At 44.7% G+C, this 19215-nt stretch overlaps 2 protein-coding genes across 2 annotated transcripts in view; one reads left to right on the forward strand and one right to left on the reverse strand.

The window, feature by feature from the left end:
• The window catches only part of T265_04784 (hypothetical protein), a gene marked incomplete at both ends in the record, with an annotated part of 13437 nt that extends 8497 nt beyond the window's left edge, over positions 1-4940 (forward strand). The window contains 2 exons of the mRNA XM_009169609.1: positions 440-772; positions 4343-4940. Coding sequence (XP_009167873.1) covers positions 440-772; positions 4343-4573 — 564 coding nt within the window. The remainder of the gene's footprint in view (positions 1-439; positions 773-4342) is intronic.
• Positions 4941-11632: 6692 nt separating this feature from the next.
• T265_04785 (hypothetical protein) overlaps positions 11633-19215 on the reverse strand; it is a gene marked incomplete at both ends in the record, with an annotated part of 11038 nt that continues 3455 nt past the window's right edge. The window contains 6 exons of the mRNA XM_009169610.1: positions 11633-12018; positions 12687-12801; positions 15778-16014; positions 16589-16879; positions 17384-17451; positions 17486-17598. Coding sequence (XP_009167874.1) covers positions 11756-12018; positions 12687-12801; positions 15778-16014; positions 16589-16879; positions 17384-17451; positions 17486-17598 — 1087 coding nt within the window. The remainder of the gene's footprint in view (positions 12019-12686; positions 12802-15777; positions 16015-16588; positions 16880-17383; positions 17452-17485; positions 17599-19215) is intronic.

Genomic DNA, 19215 nt, shown 5'->3' on the forward strand with positions numbered 1-19215 from the left:
ACCGCAGATGGTTTTCCTAACTTTTTAGATCCATGTAACGTATCATCTTACCCTGCTACCATTCTATTTACTTTGCCTCGCCTTTTTACCTATTGAACGTCTCATCCTTTCGGCATTGCCTCAACTTCTATTCGGAAATGCCCACAGTATGCTGACTTGTTTAATTCTTCCCATTTAGGTGGAATGGGTTCGGAGAACGAACTTCAGACGGTGCTGGACGAGATTGCCAAAACAGACGCGAATTTGACGTGGAGAAGGAATGCTAATCTTATACACGCAGAACACTGAAAGTATCATTAAGGTTTAATTTGAGACGCCAACCAAGGGATTAGTATGCAATGGCCGTGATGAGACAGCAGAGTGAGCACTGAAAGACAGTTGAAATAGGCGACGGGTGCAAAGCAGCTTCTGGTTTACGGCTGAGCAGCGCACAACTAAGTGGACCTGTGCGTTGTTTTGGATCCCTCAAACATTGCTTCAAGCACAGCTAGATGTGAAAGCCCACTCCTTGGTGTTTGATTCACAGCTTATTCTCAGACAAAGTAGCCATCCCCAGTGCCGTCGTTGTATTTTCTTTGTACTTCTTTTTCAGGCTATCGTTAGAGCTGATTTGCCAATTTTGAAAGACTGGTGTTATGAAGCGGTAAGCTGCATTAGTTATCAGTATTACCACATATTTCAGCCTTATAATGTTCTGGCCACTCCGCTGAAACAAATCCAAGAATTGGGACTTGTATCCGACTCCAGGGTGCTTGATGTGAGCCATGTTGATGTAAGTCATATGAATTTTCGCTTTTCAATCATTTTTGACGCTAGTAATTCAGAGCTAGTTGCGTAATGTATTTCTGACTACCCGATGCCGCCTTTGCTGTTGATCAGTTGACTTATAGGTGGTGAAGTGATGGTTCAGATTGAATGGTCACAACAGCTTCTTTCTCCCCTGTGCATGGGTCTTCGGAGAGTTGTTAAGTTCGGGAGCATGGTCAACTAGGAATGCTCTTTCTGGATGGTATGACAAACACGTTTCATGCCTGCATCACACCAGATCGAGTACGATCCGATGGGTGACTGTTTACGGTTCCAAGCACTTTCATTGTTGAACTTCAGTGCTTGCACTGAAAAAACCTCTGGAATTCTCCCCCCCCCCCAAAAGCATTCATCGTTCAAGATTAAGTTTTGCAACTTAACGCAGAAAAATTAAAGAAACTACGCAGAACACATGTCTAGGAATTGCTACCACTCAGACTTTGTAATTAATGCGACGTCTGTAGGGACATCATTATGAACCTGACTTGTAAATTCTTGACGAAATGCTGGCGTGGGTACGCGCTGAGTCGTAAGCGAATGGTTTTCAGATCATTGGTTTGCTACCAAGCCGTCTTTGGTACAAGTACAGTTCAACTTCGTTATAATGGTACCGGCTTTTGGAGGAAATAGCCATATAGCAAATCGTGCTCAGTAGAAAGCCGTTTCCGAACTCTTTTAATTATGTTTTGCCATCCGAAATGAAAGATGAATACCTTACTACGTAGAGATAAGAAGTCGCTTTTAGCCACTAGGTTGGTGAATAGTATATACTTTTTATAGAACTCAGTGGGAAGCGTTCGCTTCTGCTTCTTCTCGGAAATGGAGTAAATTCTGGTATAACCTGAGAATGCACATCTGAGATCTTAGGCTCTATGGTTGCATAACGTGGCTTCAGCCGCTTTTTTTCCTTGTGTGGCTGTCCTCTGATTTGGTGACAATCTGTTCAGACAACGTGCCAAATTCTGGTTCAGTTGGGGCGAGATGGCCCGAGTGGTCAGAGCGCGAATTTACTGACCGGAAGGTCCGTGGTTCGAATCCGACCTCCGCCTCTCGACTTCCCCTGTCTAGGCTTGGGCAACCTGGCAGTATCCCAGTCCTCGTGCTTCCTTCGGGTGACATGACAGCTAGGCACCGGAAGGGTGCTACAGCTGAACGCTTTTAATTCTGGTTCAGTTGCTTCATTCAAGGCAGCGGACTCCGTATGCGTCATATTGTCGGAGCTGCTGCTGTTGAGTAAGCAAACGATGAAGCTTCATAGGATCATCTGCTGGACGTAGTTCGGTACTGGTTATATCGATATCGCGAAAATATTTCTGCCTTTAGTTCAACAAAATGGGGCAAATTATCAAACTTTCTCCTGCAGACAGGCAAGCCGACTCGATTATCTTTTTGGGAGGGGAGGAAAGCGGTGCGTTTAAACGATTATCCTCATAAATGTCCATCGATCCAAGCAAGACTGTCATATTCAGTAAAAACCACTCGGTAACGATATCAGATAACAAAACTGGTACCTGCCATCTCGCGACATGTTTGTTCTTCTTGCGTCTTGTACCCATATTCATCGCTCCACTTGCACGCTGCATCCACTCGCATACACCACTGGAGTGCTTATGTGCTCATTGATCTCGTCCACCAGTTGGATTACAGGTCCAAACATCAAAGTTTCAGTAAGCCGGACCGGAAAACACACTGATGCATCCGCTCTCTGTAGTCGGGGCTGTTGTCTGGGGGTCTTATGGCGAGGGAAAGCTGATAATGTGTCTGCATAACAACTGATTACGACCACATTTTCTAGAGAAAAATAAACCATCGGCTCTGAGTTCATCGGTCGGTAGTTATGGTATGGTAAAGGTCAAACTCAAATCATTATCTTTTGCTGAGATAAGATACTGATAAAGTCATGTTGTCGATGGTTTACGGAACCTCTCCAGAATAATGTGGTATGGTAGCCGCGGTATGAATAACGCCAGTTTTGACATATGGAATCGGCTGGTTGCTAACCCCGATGGAGCTAAGTAATCGCTGTGCTTTTGTCAGCCCAGATGTCTGGATGGGAGTCGCGCGAAGGAACCGAAAATCACGTCGTTGGACGGATTGTATCGCGATCTGGGTGACTAAACGAAGACACACCTCTATTGATCAGAACATGGGGCTACCAGAATCGAACATTTTCAACTCGGCGCTTTTCGCCCCGTCACGTAGATTCTAGTTCGACCTCGCGGAAAATCCTTTAATAACTCTATCAATATATGTGTATCAACTTCTCTTTATCTCCACTGAAAACCGTTTTAAGCTATGATGTCTCTTGATGAGGAAACGGCAAGCCGAGGACCAGTACAATAGTTGCAGTTCACCACACCAGACCAAAATACAGGTCAAAACGTTATGAAGTCTCAGTTGTCCAACTATTGCCAGAAGCGAGTTGAATATGGAGTAAATGCCAACCTGTTCAATCCATCAATGTGCTCGGATCTAATGCGAACTTCAATCTTGTCCTTTGGATTGATTCTATTTTTGGGATACTGGACAGTGACAGTGGACACTGCCCAGAACGGTGAATTTTTACCATTCACTGAACAACTCACCGTATTAGTCAACACAAAATGGAGGCTGTTGGATCGGTCACATTGTCACTCGTTTTCACAGACGCACAACATACATACGGCACTAAATGATATTGGTTTTGACCCGAAATAGGAGAATATTTATTACAGGATGCTTCAGACTAATGACTAAGCGACCTCTTCTGGGAGCGTATCTCGTCAGATTGGGCTGCTTTTTTGACGAGATGTCCTGTTCTCACAGGGACTGCTGTGAAGTGTGATGTGCATAGACAGTCGTCTAGAATTCCTAGAGAGATCGCCTGAAAAAAGACATACAGTACTCTCCCCGGGATGCCCACTAACCTGACAAGAGGTGATTTTATAATAGCGTCGTTTGTCAGCGATGATCTTGTGTGCGACCCAATCCTCAGGAACGATAAAATATCTCTCGCCTAGTTGATCCCTATTGGGAAAGGTTTTACGCTCATATGGAGTTGCTACTTAACTACTTGATACTCCCTGTGATTTATACGCCTAATGAACGTATGTGCTTCGAATCCTACTTCCGTAGCGTTTTACACCCCAAATTTTGCTGCCAGGAGGGAGGCCCTTGTGACGTCAAACTGACTAACCACATCCGCATTCGACCACAAAAGTGCCATTGCTTTTGAACATATTTCCTGTGGGTTCAGTGGTTAGAGCGCGAATTTACTGACCAGAAGGTTCTTGGTTGGAACCCGACCTCTGCATCTCAACGTCCCTTGTCTAGTCTTGGGCAACCTGGCAAGTATGCCAACCCTCGTGCCTCCTTCGAATGGCACGGCAGCTAATCACCGAAAGGGTGTTACGGCTGAACGATTATTTTATTACTTATGTAACATATTTCCTTAAGCAATGATTGTCAAGCAAGCTATTTTTAGTCAGAGATGGGAGTCTGAAGACAGATGCACAGCTATTCCTTGCGTTCATCGTATTCTTCATCTGTATTCCAGATCCAGATGGGCAAGATGATGGAACAGGGCCCTGTATTGGTCATCAGTTTCCAGGCGCAGCAGATTAACTGCATTCGTGACAAAAACGGCGCTGTGCATGAAGGCGATCCGCACAAAGTCCTCAGAGTAACACACGTCTGGGCGTTATGTCGCGACCAAACCGAATTTCACCCATGGGCTGCTTGGCGTCTCCTTGATATTGCCATGATGCCTACTGAGCAGTGGCTTTGAGCACGATGTGGAATCCACTTGGAACTGGACTCCCTGTATAGTTACTGCTATTTTACCACTTCGCCCAAATTACTTTTGTACAGTATTAGTTTACTGATGACTGTCATTATTCTTATCAGAATGGATAAAATCAACCCTTGAACTTGTGTTTCGTACTTGTGGTGAGTACTGTTAGGATTGTATCGCTTAGTTGTTCGGGATTTTCAATTCAAAATAGCAGTTTGGGTCTGTTTACCCACATGGACCTATGGAAATTGTGCCTTTTTCGCTTGGATTTATCTTCCAGAAACGCTTCACGTAGCTTCTCTCAACCGTGTTGTATCAAGACCTCCCGAGATTTTGAACTATGCTTGTACCAACCCGCTTCCACTGGCGGACACTATTTAAGTTTCACCGGAAATGTCTGTTCGGTGGCTTGGTCGCCCTGCGGGTTGCCTTTTAGTGTCTGCATTTGTCACCGTTCGGTTATCTGTGTTTATGGTAACACCTTGCAAAGCCTTACCTAAGACAGAAACAGTGAAGCTGAAGACAGGAAACGCTCCCTAATATGGAACCGGAAAATACTACATACATCCTTCTGATGAGCGGGAACCGTTTCGAGTGACAAAATCGTGTAAATAAATGGCTATATTATTGCTAATGGGCATCAACCTCTATCTATTGCGAAATCCCCTCAGCAAAGGATACCTTGCGTCTAGGGGCATTTTTAGGACTTATCGTTGAGATCCCCATAGGAATTACGGATACTTCAGTGAGCCAGACAAATGACGCTAGACAACCTTATTAGGCCGAAGAAACTCCACCACAAGACGTGCTATTCATTAGCGGATATTCCCCATTATTGGGGGCAAGATGGCTCATTGGTTAGAGAGTTAATTTACTGACCGGAAGGTCCGTGGTTCGTACCCGACCTTTGCCTCTCGACTGTCTAGGATTTGGCAACCCGGCAGTATCCTATCCCTCGTGTCTCCTGCTGGTGCCATAGCAGCTGGGCACTGAAATTGTGCTACAGCTGAACTATTTTCGCACTCCCCATGATTCATTCCGACTCATGAACCCGTTGGTCGGGGTGCTGGTGTGATGTTGCATTATGAAGCCGAATCATTGAGCGAATGGCAACTTCGCTTCAAACTGACTAAGTTCGTCTCAGACCGGTTCTATCTGGTAGTTCAGAGTTTCCTTCCGTAACCCTATTCTCAGAACGATGAAATTAGATATTGAAGTAGGGAGCAACAACCGCGGCGAGAGGACGAATCGCGACCATCCTTAATCCAGTTAGCCATCGTGTGCGCGGAACACTGTGAAAAACGATACCCGGAGGGGTCTTTGTACCCTTTTTATAGCAATGATTTCCAACTTGTTTCGAACCGTGAACCTGTATATCATGACTGGTTATTCTCTGGCCCAAATAATACGAAAAGCAGTAAACAGTATAAATTTGAGTCACCATAATCTGGAAGGAGAACAAATCCCAGTGGGAATACGATTTTACCAACTTCTTAATCGGTTTCAGTTAATCGGAAGCCTGTAAGAGTTTCTCCCTTGGTGAGCACCAAGAATTGCAGGGGTTGCTTGATGAGACAACTTGCTTTATTCACTCACTTAACTTTGTAGCCGATCGTATTAAAGCTGACATAAGCACGTATAAAAGCACTCCACAGATGGCGACTTGTGCTGGTTTGAGATTGGCATCACGTTCCAAGGGGGTAGACTTCCTGATTTTTTTTCATTCGAAGCCCACATTGTTTAAGAGACTCGATGACAAAAGAATGAACTGATGGGAATACCTAGAACCACTAAAACTACTTGTGTACGGTTTACGGGTGATGGATACGGATGGATATTATGGAAATTCTGTGTTCTGAAATCTGGATGGTCATAGCCGCCACGTTACTTCGGGAGTGGTAAGCCAACGATGCCGCATTTACCCAAGTGCGCAGTGGATATTATGGAAATTCTGTGTTCTGAAAGCTGGATGGTCATAGCCGCCACCTTACTTCGGGAGCGGTAAGCCAGCGATGCCGCATTTACCCAAGTGCGCAATCCGTCACGATTACTTTGACGAATAAAGTGCGTCTCGGGACAATGATAAAAGTTTATTTTTTACCACAGCTATTCCATGAAAATTTCAAAAACTTTGCCACAGGAACATAAAGCGGTAGAAAAATCATCGAATAAGGCTTGTGTACTTATGTCGAAATAAGGACGGCCCTAACACCGACTAGAACAAGTTCGCTGTATAGCACACCGTAGATCAGAATGATGAAGGAAGCTAACGTAGGACTCGTTGGCCGAGTGGACCCACTGACACGGTGCAACAAGACAGACGTCGCCGGTACGACAGGTGGAACAAGCAGCTTATCTAAGTGTCGTCATTTCTGTTCAGGCCTTAGTGCTCGATACTGTGTAAGATTTGTTCGCCTGCCCAAGGGTCAGCCCCAACTTCTTTACTATCTTACTTTTAATCGCTCTACGGGAGGTGGTGACACCACCGTGTACAACTGTTTAAGGCGCTCCATCTGGTGGATGGTTAGGACTGAAAGCCTGTTCGAGTCTCAGGCACATACAGCATCCGCACTCCTGGGACGAGATCAGGGGGCACTGAGAAGAGACTGGACGGTCATTGGGTAAGGACCACACCTAAAAACAGTGTCAAGTGATTCGAACACGATGAATTGGATTAGTAATTGTTGTTTTCCAGGTAAGGCGCTCCTTCTCTGACAAGCCCTTGAAAATTCCCCTGAGGAGTATTCCGTCCAGTTGAAAACCTCTGTTTAGGCGTAAGCCACACGAAAGAGAATTGTTGATGAATAAAGTGTCTAGATATCAAACGCTGAGATATCCTTGCAAAACACGTCTCCGTCTGAGTACTTGGAAAGCCAGTAAATTCATTTCCTATATCTTCGCGCTTTAGCACGTCAAGCAAGTTCAGGATGAACGCATTGACTCTGGCACTCGGATCTTGGAGAATAGGTCATTTAAGTGCCGACGGGTGTCCCTTATTGACAGTTCACCTTCCGTATTTTGTCGTCATTGAAGACATTACTGTCGGTCATCGTAAATATGAGAAAAATTAAGCGTTTCCTGCAAACGGGATCATCTGAAACGTTTGGTTTGCCTAAGCGAAGGCTATTTGTGTGGAAATGCATCGATCGTAGCTTAAACAAAGGTCAGCATCGTGTGCTCGGGAAACATCTCACCTACAGTAACACCTCCAAGAAAGCCTACTTTAAGCATTTATCCTTAATTTCTTTTAGGATTCCTTATTTGTACGTAGCCTTACCACTATTTCAAACAACCTCAGGCCCAGTTTCTGAAAACTTTCCGAAACCATTGTCTCGGCGTAACTACAATGAAACCAACGAAAAGTCTATCTATAAAGGTTGAGATGTGGAAGAATAGCTCTGATCCCGAGACAAGTTTTACTTTTGAAAACCTTCGGAAGCTGTGCTTGAATTACGCCGGTTTTTTATCTCCCGTACAGCTCTTCAGCTTTACTACCTAACCCATCATGACTGAGTTGTTTACTATGAAGGACAACATGCCACTCACTAAGTCGACCGTACGCAGAAAACACCAGTTTAGTCAACAAACAAGCGAGCGATATTGAAGGACCAAGTGGTTAGAGCACAAATTCACTGACCGGATGGTCCGTGGTTCGAACCCGACCTCTACCTCTCGACTTCCCCTGTCTAGGCTTGGGCAACCTGACAGTATCCCAGCCCATATGCCTCCTTCGTGTGGCATGGCAGCTAGGCACTGAAAGGGTGCCACAGCTGAATGATTTGAGACCCCCGAGGTAACTTAGTGGTTAAAGTGCGGATTTACTGACTGAAAGGTCCGTGGTTCGAACCGAACCCCTGCGTCTCGTCTGCTCGTAACTAGGCTTTAGCAACCTGACAATATCTCAGCCCTCCTGCTTCCTTCGGGTGGCGTTTTAGTCATGCACCGAAATGGTGCTACGGCTCAACGGGCATATTTTCAGACGTCTCAACAGGAGAATATGACATACCGCATGTTTTCTTGGACTTTGAAACCCCGAGAACCAAAACTGATGCTCGAACAACAAATACTTATATGGGTACCAAACCATTGGAGGACCGCTGGATTTTGTGGGTTGCGTCCAGTAACTGTGCTATATTTTCAATGTCGAGAATAATGGAGTATGAATAAGTACCCCAAGGAAGGTAATTTGGACAATGGCCGGAAACTAAATATTGGACAACGGCTCTGCAAGAAACCCACTCCAACGTGGTACGATTAAGATCGATAACAAAAGATCCTGACCATCTAGCTGCTCAGAGTTGCGCGTAACATAGCTTGCAGAAAATAAAAGCATGCCTGGCACCCCTTCTTCTCAACCGCTCTAGCTTCGACATAGATCCGCGATCGCGGACACCTTGAAGGGCAGATTCTCCCTCATACAACAATATCCTCACTTCGAGATGGATATAATCCAATATTCGTTTTCCATTCAGGATCCTGCACAATATTCTCCTATTACTGGTCAGCTGGAGATCAACACTCTCCAAACATGATCAGCTGGAAACACTATTTTGTTTATTCGGGGAGTAACAATAAATCAGAAATACTAATACGGTCCCACGTGCAACAGATTTGTACAAATAAGTGAGTTTCTCGAAAGGATAATCATAGTCTCAACTAAACATTTGCATAATAGAGTAATCTTCCTGAGATAAAAGTTACGACGTAGATTCTGAATTCATTCCGTTCAGCTGCATGTTTCGACAACGTGTTTCAAGTTCCATCATCAAGTATGAACGCATGCTGACATCCGAAACCTTTGATATTTGCTTCCGAATATTCGTCACTACTGTGTCCAACTCGGCTTTCTTTGTCACGTTACTCATATCCGTTCCACATTCTAAGAAGTAGGCAAAATACCGATCCGCATAATCTAGCCAAACACAATTGGCACAACCTGTGCCACAGCAATACACTTCTTCGGGAGGTGTGGGTGGCCTTCGAGTTGACCGTGAGTTGGAATTGGATGACATTTTACGGTAACGCCGTCCGAACAAGGTGCCGATGCGCGATTCTAGAGGCTGAAAAAGATATACAGCATCAGTTATGCTTGCAGCGGCCTACTTTTTGGATATTGAAAGCATGATGCATCTTTACTGTTCAGCATTGCTGAATTCCCGACGTGTCTTGAAGTATATATCCCCTTTCTAGTCACAATGTTCCGCCCTGAAGTAGTAAAACAATAACAACGCATGACCCTTCAGACAAATGTCGTATGAGAAGCATTTGCCAACTTAGGATGTGTTCGGATACCGAACAACTCAAACGCACGTGGCATTCCGACCTCATTGAGGCTTACCAGTGGATCTCTTAGTTCACAGTCCAACACGACCTGATCCAAACCCAGTCCCCTTTCTTAAAGGTGCAGGCAGTGAAAAACGTGTTTTTAGACTGGGTTTGGAAGAGTTTCGCTTGAGGAGTGCTTTATATGATGTCCCGGATCCATACTTGGCCTAATCCTCCTCTTGATTTTCATGCAGTAAGCTTAACATGAAACAAATAGGACACCCAACTAATCCCGAGATTGTGTCAGCCCAGAATTTTCGCTTGAATGTTGTTAGCATTGATGTTCACTCCTCACGACGCAGTATATTCTCATTTGACTTCACGGTACGGAGTATGATGTAGCCAGGTAAAACCATCTCAGATGTTGGTGGGAAAACAGTCAACCTGTGGGCATATTAAGTGTGTAACCACATGGTCACTGGGGTTTCCCAACTTGTACTACTTACAACCAACTACCTACTAACTTGACTGACTAAGGCTGGTCCAGTGGTACCTGGAAAGCCGTAAGGTCGACAAATGAATTTCCCTGTAAAAGGAGATAAAGAAGTAAATCAGGAGATTTGATAGTCTGTATAAGGAATGAATATGATGATTGAGTAAGCAATAGTGCCAACGACACTGGACCCCGGAGTGATTCGATTTGCGCTTCGAAATCTGAATCATGTCCTTCGTCAGTAAGGTTCCTTGGAAAATTGCTGATCTCCTAAGTTCAAAATATGTTTTTCATATCTGGCAATCCGTTCACATCTTCTTGGCTTGTGTAATCCATTCTTCAACCTACGGACTCCGTGTATTCCGACTCACTACCAAAGTTGCTTTTGTTTCCACAGACCAATAGGGGGTGATAAATGCAAAAATGAGAGATTCTACCGCATATTTGACAGATAATTACACCAAAATCCATTTCTGGTCTGTTTCTCAGTGCTGCTAAGTGGATTACCGTGAATCCCACATGAACGTAAAGTTGGAAGTGATGTTTTTAGAAGTCTTTTAGGAAACAGGGTCCGAATGGTCGTGCGTATACGTACTCAGGTAAGCACACATCTTACTTGTCTCCCTTATTCACCTCTCAACGAATTTCAATCTCGCTGGCTTGTTCCCAAAACTGGAACTATTAAGTTTCCGTGTAACTGATGAATTCAATGGGGTCTGGTCTCTGTAGGCCGTACTTGCGGTGCGAAAAACAGTTCCCGTACCAACATGATTGTCTTTTCGCTGACCGTTATCGGGTATGTCGTTCTGTTCAGTTCAATGAACAGTCTTTATCGCTGTATTTTTTTACATAGACGTCAGATTACAAGTGATAGATACATAAACATGGCTGACGATCCCCTACTTAAATGCATGCCTATGCCTGAAGCAGCTAGAAACAGTGACTCAACCCAGAGGAGTTGGAACACGAACGATATAAGGTTCCCGTATGTTGGATGGTGGTGCATAAACGTAAGACATTGTGAGCTGTCTGCCAGCTGGCGCGCAGCAACATGGTGCGAGCTGAGGCAAGTTAACGGCGAGCTGATTGTTTCCCTGTTTGAGCAAACGAATCGGGTCAGGTAATCCATCAGGCTCTATCGGACAAAACAATGCATGTGTGCGATACCCATCAGGCTAACTATAATTGATTTTATAACTTACTCGTTGAAACAAAGGTGTGATGGAACGCGCGTTATCCTCTCTTCCAACCAATCGGCCAATCACCGTGCATAAGTAAAAAGTAAATTACTTCGAGGGAAGTGGTGTATTTGAAAAGCACAAAGACAATGGAAATAAGATCATGATCCAGCTCACGTAGGCCATCGGCATTGGCAGTTCGAAAATTGTACGAATAGTAGCCAATAGAATGGCACCTACTCAATCGGTTGCCCTACTAGCTTCCCAACTCTGGTGTATTCGCCTCAAGTGCCTGTGCGCTACTTCCGGGATATTAAGCTCCGGTAGAATAGGCTCTAGTTTGTTCATATGTAGCCAGCGAAACTGGTCGAGCGGTTCCATCGAATGTTCTGACCATGATTTATCTGGGTCACTACTCTCAAGGTGATTGGAGTCCACGGCCGCCACCGTCTGGGCCTTCAGACAAGAAAGACCGGATAGTGCCAGAAAGGAATGTAATGGGTCTGTAATAAACAGAAAAGTTGCGAAAATCACCACAACGTTTGGAAAAGACTGTGGTCGCTTGATTAAACAGTACAGACACAACACACGTATGTGAAACGCATTGCAAAGAAGTCGCACCTGCATATGGCTTGTTGTCTGTGCCTCAGTCGCACATCCTAAAGCACGTGACTTTTAAGCAGCTGACTTCGGTTTCATGCTTGAGACCCAGGTGTAAGCAGTATTCGGTCTAGCAACGTTCACACACCGGGAACTTATTTCAATATAACGTCGATGTCATCAAGCCCTTTCGAAAAGCTTCGTCTAAAATATAGTAGCGTATTATTAACACAGTTAAGAGCAAAACGGCGATGACGCTGGTTTAGAATGTAAGTTAAACAGTACTGGCTCAGTGCCTCGCACCATCCGTTCGACTCACAGGTTGAGAGTGGAGGGCAAACCTTCGGTGTTAACGCAGTTCGACATGAACAGGTGCACACGGAAGTTAACTAATCAGCACTATGGTAACATCTTTAAATGAATAGGCGTGTGCCGTCTAGTGTGCCAAAATATAGTGACACTTCACTCACGGTAAAATAATCGATCGTCAGAGAAACAACCCAGGTTTACACTGGAGTAAGAGCTGGCCCGTCGGAGGGAAGAAAAGCAAATGTATTGAGGAAAGCCTTACCAGCAACACAACTCGGGCTGGGGTATTTTCGAATACCACCGATAACTTGGTCCCAGCAACGCGCGATGAACTTCAACAAAGCGCCCTGATCGATCAGGTCCTGTGCATTCAAAAGCTGATGGAATGAATGGGTTCGAAAAGTGGAGGTGGTCAGGCCAAAGGAAACGAACGAAATACAGACGATAGGCACCAGAGTCTATATAGGCGAAAGTAACGCAGTCGACTGGTTTCCTGTGCCCCTTGCCATGATTCGACATTGCCTAACCTGAAACATCATCAGAGATTAATGAGTAAGGTGCCCTATTTCTTTTCAAATGTGCGACCCGAAAAACAACTAGTATACACGGACACTAAAAAGACTGCTCCTCGTCCAGTAAAATGTGAAAAGAAAAACTAAACAACTGTCATGTTAGAGAGGTGGTGGTGATTAGGAGGTATGAATATTTAGCACGTCCATCACAACGTGATATGGGATAGAACATCTGAATAAGATAAACTTTCAGCACATGAGACAGCGATTGCACTCTCCAAATCTCTCACTGCCCCGCTAGAAGTTAACCAACGAAAATCGGGAGGCTCATACGATTGTGGCCGAGACCATAAACAGGTCACGTGTATGGCTGATCTGCCACTGCGACTGACAGTGGCCTGATAATCCTATGTGCATTACTGTATACACCTACCTTCCTCTTCAGGAAATGAAGCGATTCACGGGTGGACCGCCGTTCAGTAAAGCATTCTTGACAAGCTCTCACCGCCCCTTCGGTGGCTTGCACAGAAGGCGTTACCACCCTCGCCGATATCCTCATCGATGGTGACTCGCGAAGCGGCATTGCTCAAGTGTTAACTCGTAATATAGGGGAGCGAATCTGAATATGTCACATGTCAAGCGTGTCTGTTGCAGCCAGCACATCTCTCAACCAAAAGGGAAGCTTTCTTTGCTTATGAATTAAACTCTATTTCTTAAGAGGCTATACCACAGACCAAGTAGAAATACATAAGCTAAAGATTGGAATTCCAGTTACTATCGCATTAAAACTACCATTCTTGAACGTAATTGTTAGCAAGATTATGGAACGGGATCTTCGAACTTGCGTTTGCCGGAAGAAAGCCCACACAGATCAGATACCAAATGATCACCTAACGAGCTAAAAGAGTTGCATCCAAACCCTGTTCAAGAGGGCGAGTATAGTAATAAACAGCTTAAGTGAGGTGGGAGGAAGAAAATCATCTACATTGAGTGTCTCAAAAGAATGGCTACACGCGAAATTTCATCAGAAGCTTAAAGAGACAAAAAACAACCTTATCAAACACAAACAAATCGTTCTACTAAAAAACCCTGGTAACCCTTGAACCAAATGCTGCAGTACAGGAAATGAGTTCAACATTGAAGGACATGATCGATCACAACGGTCAATAACAACAACCAACTGCATGGATTACCATACATACTATGTTGAGCAAACTGACTGGAAACCAACCAGAACAAAATGTAGCGGTCCATGCTCCCTAGCTTCGGGCACGAAGATAAAGTTTAAGTCTTGGTAAACACGAGACAAGTTAATGAATCTCTAGAAGCATGGCACTCTGTCATAGACTCAATCTAAACACCACTGCATGCATCGCAATGTCAACTTGATCGAACGCTCCAAAAAGTGTCGCATGTGCGGATTGGGTGACAGGAAGGCCAATCATTGGACCAACATGCTAAAGGTCATCAGGTAGGTGGAGCACCCGGACGTAGAGCACTCAGGGGAAGAGTCAACCAAGAGTGCTGTTCATTCGAGCGACCAATCACAATTAGATGCAACTTGCCGCTCAACAAGATGTATGTATTTAAAGGTAAACACAGCATGGACACATCGCTAAATTGTTATAAACTGATGGTATAAACCCGATCGGTCAAATGGTGGCAATCAAACTGTCCAGGTCACGAAACGGAACAGCGGCTATCTATACAACGTGAACTACCAACATTCTCTTCGAGGCGGCATGTATAAGTAACTTCATCTCATATGGGGAATAAACTCTCTTCGGAGAGCACTGTAAGGGATCCAACACATACGTACCGGATCAAGGCCAAATTGCGCAAAAAGTTGAGGCAGCTCCAAGAAGCGAATTTTTAAACCAAAGCACCACGGGTTTGTCTCGTTACGTAACTGCAGCACAACTCATGTTAAGTACAACGTCTCGCCTGATACTTCAAAGTAAAGCTCTTGAGCAACTTCGTAGTCATAATATGGTTGACATCATTTTCGGTTCCTTACTTGTGTTTCTCTCGCTTTTGAAGTACCCACATCGGAGCCTCTATTTATATCCACCTCCATCTCAGTAGCCCAATTTTGCAAACTAGAATCAAGAGTGACTAGTGGCAAGAACCAACGAAATACTAATCAATTCGAATGCCACTCTTGAAACAGCTGCTATTTGACAGTGAGTTACAGCCTTGGGCCACATGGTTCGAAAGTCTCGTTGTCGACATTTTGTAAAACACCTCAGCGGCCTACCTAACTCACCTTCCCACGCCGTACAATAGCGGGAAAAAGGTGGACCTGAAATCTGCCTTCACTTTGGAGACTACTGATCTGTATTGTGTCATCAAACGTTTAATCACTGATGCTTCCGTAGTACAGAAGGGGATACCCGGCTGAATCGAGTCCACAATAAAACGATACTCAACTGAGCACCCCCTAATAAAGTGAGATAAGTAGGGTAGCAAATAGAGTCGTTCAGGGTAACAGAGATAGAACAAGTACTACAGAGCACCAAAACAACGCTTGCGAAAAACCTTTTTAATGCAAACTCTTCCTACAGTATGTCATGAAATGAAAGTGGATAGATTCAAAAATTGAGTTACATGGGATTTTCTCGTCATGATTCATGCTCAACAGATACCCATGCACAGAAATGGTTCGCTTACACCCACAAATTTGCCCCACATAGCTGCCTTGCGGTTTCCGGTTCCCACAAACACCAAAATCCTATATCACTCAAAACAAACACGTATAGGTAACAGGTGAAGTCCAAAATAACTTTTTGCAAGGAATAAAAGTCTAACAATAAACACGTAGAAGTAAAGAAAAGGACTTACTTTCAGGCTTGCACAAACCCAGAATGTATAGCAGGTATCATCGTCCTTCTGTGGTCTGCCATGAAAACCCTCCGCCTGAAGTTTGACCAACCACTTGACCAAACGATCATATACCCTGGATTCCTTCGGCAGGAAGGAGTGCAATCGACCCAGGAGGGAAAGGCTGGCCAGGGCACAATAAGTTGCTCCGGCATGGGCTTCCAAACCAGGTAGATTTCCAAAACCTCCTTCGTATGTCTGTGGGCGATGTGATGGATGGATAAGAAAACCAGTAGAAATTATGGTGACATTGTGCTAAACAGTGGTCGACAACGTGATATCCAGGAGTGTAACCGGCAGTGGTCCAGGTATAGTTCTGAAATTCTACTGAAGAGCGATGCTAATTTTGGATTTGAAGTTGTCACGGAGGCAACCAATCTTGCTGAACATACCTGCTTCTCGTTGTTTTCTAACACAATCAACGCATTGGAATGCAGTTTTTTCAGAACGAATAGGGCGGTCATGTAATGCAGCTCTGGCCTGGGTGATTCATAACTGGTTTTGTAAAAGGTCAAACTCTCAGTAAACCTAAGTCGACCAACTTCCGTTCAAGCGACACATAGCTTATAGTTATTAAGTTATGTCTGACGGTCGTTTCCCGCATGCCATGCCATGGGTAACTTGAATAGAAATCAATGCGCGAACCTTGGTGTCGCGAAACACTGTTTTCCATGATCACTCACAGTGCAATAATAGATACACCTAAATGAAATACATTCAACAAAAAAACAAACCTCAGGACTGACTCTCGAATACAAGCAGTATCACGTACCATAGAATCACCGATGAAAGAGACTATGGTTTCGCGATCCAGGTAGTCTAGTCCATTTAGCATGTAACAGCTGGCCACTGCTGAGAACACGAATCGCATATCACGCTCAGGTGATATGAGTGCAGCTCTGAAAAGACCTGGGATATCCTCACATTGAAGAGCGGCGACACCTGACAGAACGCTGTGGCGATCCACACGCGAGAGATCATCACCCAAGATCAGCAACGTGCACAATGCGGCATAGACCATTGTCACATGGCTACAGTCATACGAAGACGAACCCAAGTCGTTCTGAAAGGAGTAGATACTCAATCTGTGAAATGGATAATGATGGCATTTAACAAATGTATACACATACCCATCTAAGTGATGGACCATGGCAATTCACACTGACAGCAGGAAACTTCTTTATTATACGACAGATCCTGTCTCTTTGTCAAAAGAAGCTAGAAAGAACAACAACTATCCTCAATATGATAATACGTGTAAACTGGAATGAAAAATAATAGTAAAAACGCACAGAACGACCATTAACCACACGAACGAAGTGGTTGTCCCCGTAGCATGCAATTTATTGAACATCTGTCAGCTCTAAGAGAAGACAGAAAGCCACTGACGGTCATGGAAGCCAAGATCAGAATTAAAAAGTTGTAACCATGTGGTTGTCGAGTGGAACTAAACAAAACCGCTCACAAGGACCCTTATCCCAGACCTGTGGGAAAAATAAACAAGCATTTGACTTAATCACACCTAAGTTTCCACTTTTTTTAGAAGTACAGTGAATGTGCAACTAACCTTGGCAAAGCTGGGCATCTGACTTGTGTAAAGCACGCTTCGGAAGCCACCATGACATGACCGGGTATCTGGATGTGAATCTTTTACTTGAGTGAGACGTACCATGTGAAGATATATGGTGAGAATAAATCCATTCAATGTAGTCCTTGACACGGGGCTCATCCTGTTCTTTGATAATGGCCAAACCACCAATGCCGAAGTATAGAACTACGAGCCTGAGAAACATAAAAGTGTGCCTAGGGAGGTCACCTGGTAGCGTCTAGACTAGTCATCGAATCTGGCAGAATTCCTGTGACACGCCTGAAATATGCTGAAAGCTTTTTTGGTAAGCAGGATTCGGTCATTTTTGCGCCGATTCGTGCAGCAGTTCATAAATAACTATGCTCACAACTTCTAGGTCATTAGTGTGAGAACTTTGCACTGGCACTTCGACTGGTTTGCATACCTAGTGTGAAAGACAACCGATTCTTCTAAAAGGGGAAAAAAGACTATGATTAATGACAAACCAATGTATAAACACAAGACAAACGAGGTCGAATCGTCCAGCTGTAGCATCCCTTCGATTGGCAAATCGTATGAGGCGTCTGAGCTGTTCTGTCATGCCGCCCAAACACATAGGAAATGTTTCGAAAAATTAAGGACAGATTCGAAAAAAAATCGCAAACCGCCAGCTCTCAAATTCTCTACTCTTTGGCACACTAGGTAGATGCAGTTTGCCTTCAACGTAAGCTGCCATAGTTCAATCATGAAAAAAGTGCCTCTAGTCCAATGTAGTGAATCCGGCCGTTTCACTTTCCGAGTATCAGATAAGCCTGATACATTGGTCCGTAAAAACTATGGCACGAGAGCCAGACTCGTTTCCAATACTGGACCGAAATCCAGTCGGGGTAAATCAAGTTTAGCGTCTCTCATATACAGACGAAAACTCTGGACAGACTACTGGTGGTTTGCCCTTCTTGAGACTCACCAAGTAGGCTTGAGCCAGAATTTCGATTAAGCTTATGTCTCGACTGAGCAGTAACTCGTACGTGTTGCGATAGACGCTCATCTGCAAATTAAGTTGACGACGACAGATATAGTTAAATCGCCTGAACCTCCCGTTTACGATACTTTTAAACTGAGTGTGCCTCGCTCAACCAAAACGGCAGACATCATAATTCCACTAGTGGTCGGTCGACAATGCTCTATGAAGATGTAATTGTGCACTCGCTTTAGAGTCCATGCTAACCGCCTACATAATAATCAGCATTTTTTTACGGTCTGTTCCTGATCAGCACTGACTTTAGAACAAACGTCCAAACCAGCTAAACGGGCGTCTACATAACGTAAGCCGATAGTGAGTTGATTTGAATAATACGGGAATGGTTTTGGACAGACATCCCCAATTGAAGGCTAGAGAATCTCACCACTGTTATGAATATGCCACTGTGTGCGCATCCCGACCTAAGGCTGCCATCTTGACGTGGTGGTCGGGCTTCAGTGCTGCAATGATCCCGCGGGCTACACTGGCTGGAACTTCGTTCCATAAGGTGCAACCATGCCAGGAAGGCCAAAGGGGAGCAGCCAGACCAAGAGCAGTGAGACCCCGTACTACGAGTAATCGTGCTACGAGGCGGTCTGGGGGTAAAGTCGTACTGTCCTCTGCGACAGGAGTGTGAAGGCAGTAAGGTGTTTCCCCCAGGCGACCAGCATGTCCATATATATGGAAGCAGCGATGCTGCCTTCCCCCGAGGAAGGACGGGTTAGAAAAGGTCGGCCCCAAAAACCGCACACTCCGATCGCCCAACGGTTGACCGTGACCGCCGGCGCATTATCCGATACGGTCGAAATAC

This window comes from Opisthorchis viverrini, assembly GCF_000715545.1.
Source record: "Opisthorchis viverrini unplaced genomic scaffold opera_v5_82, whole genome shotgun sequence".
NCBI lineage: Eukaryota > Metazoa > Platyhelminthes > Trematoda > Opisthorchiida > Opisthorchiidae > Opisthorchis > Opisthorchis viverrini.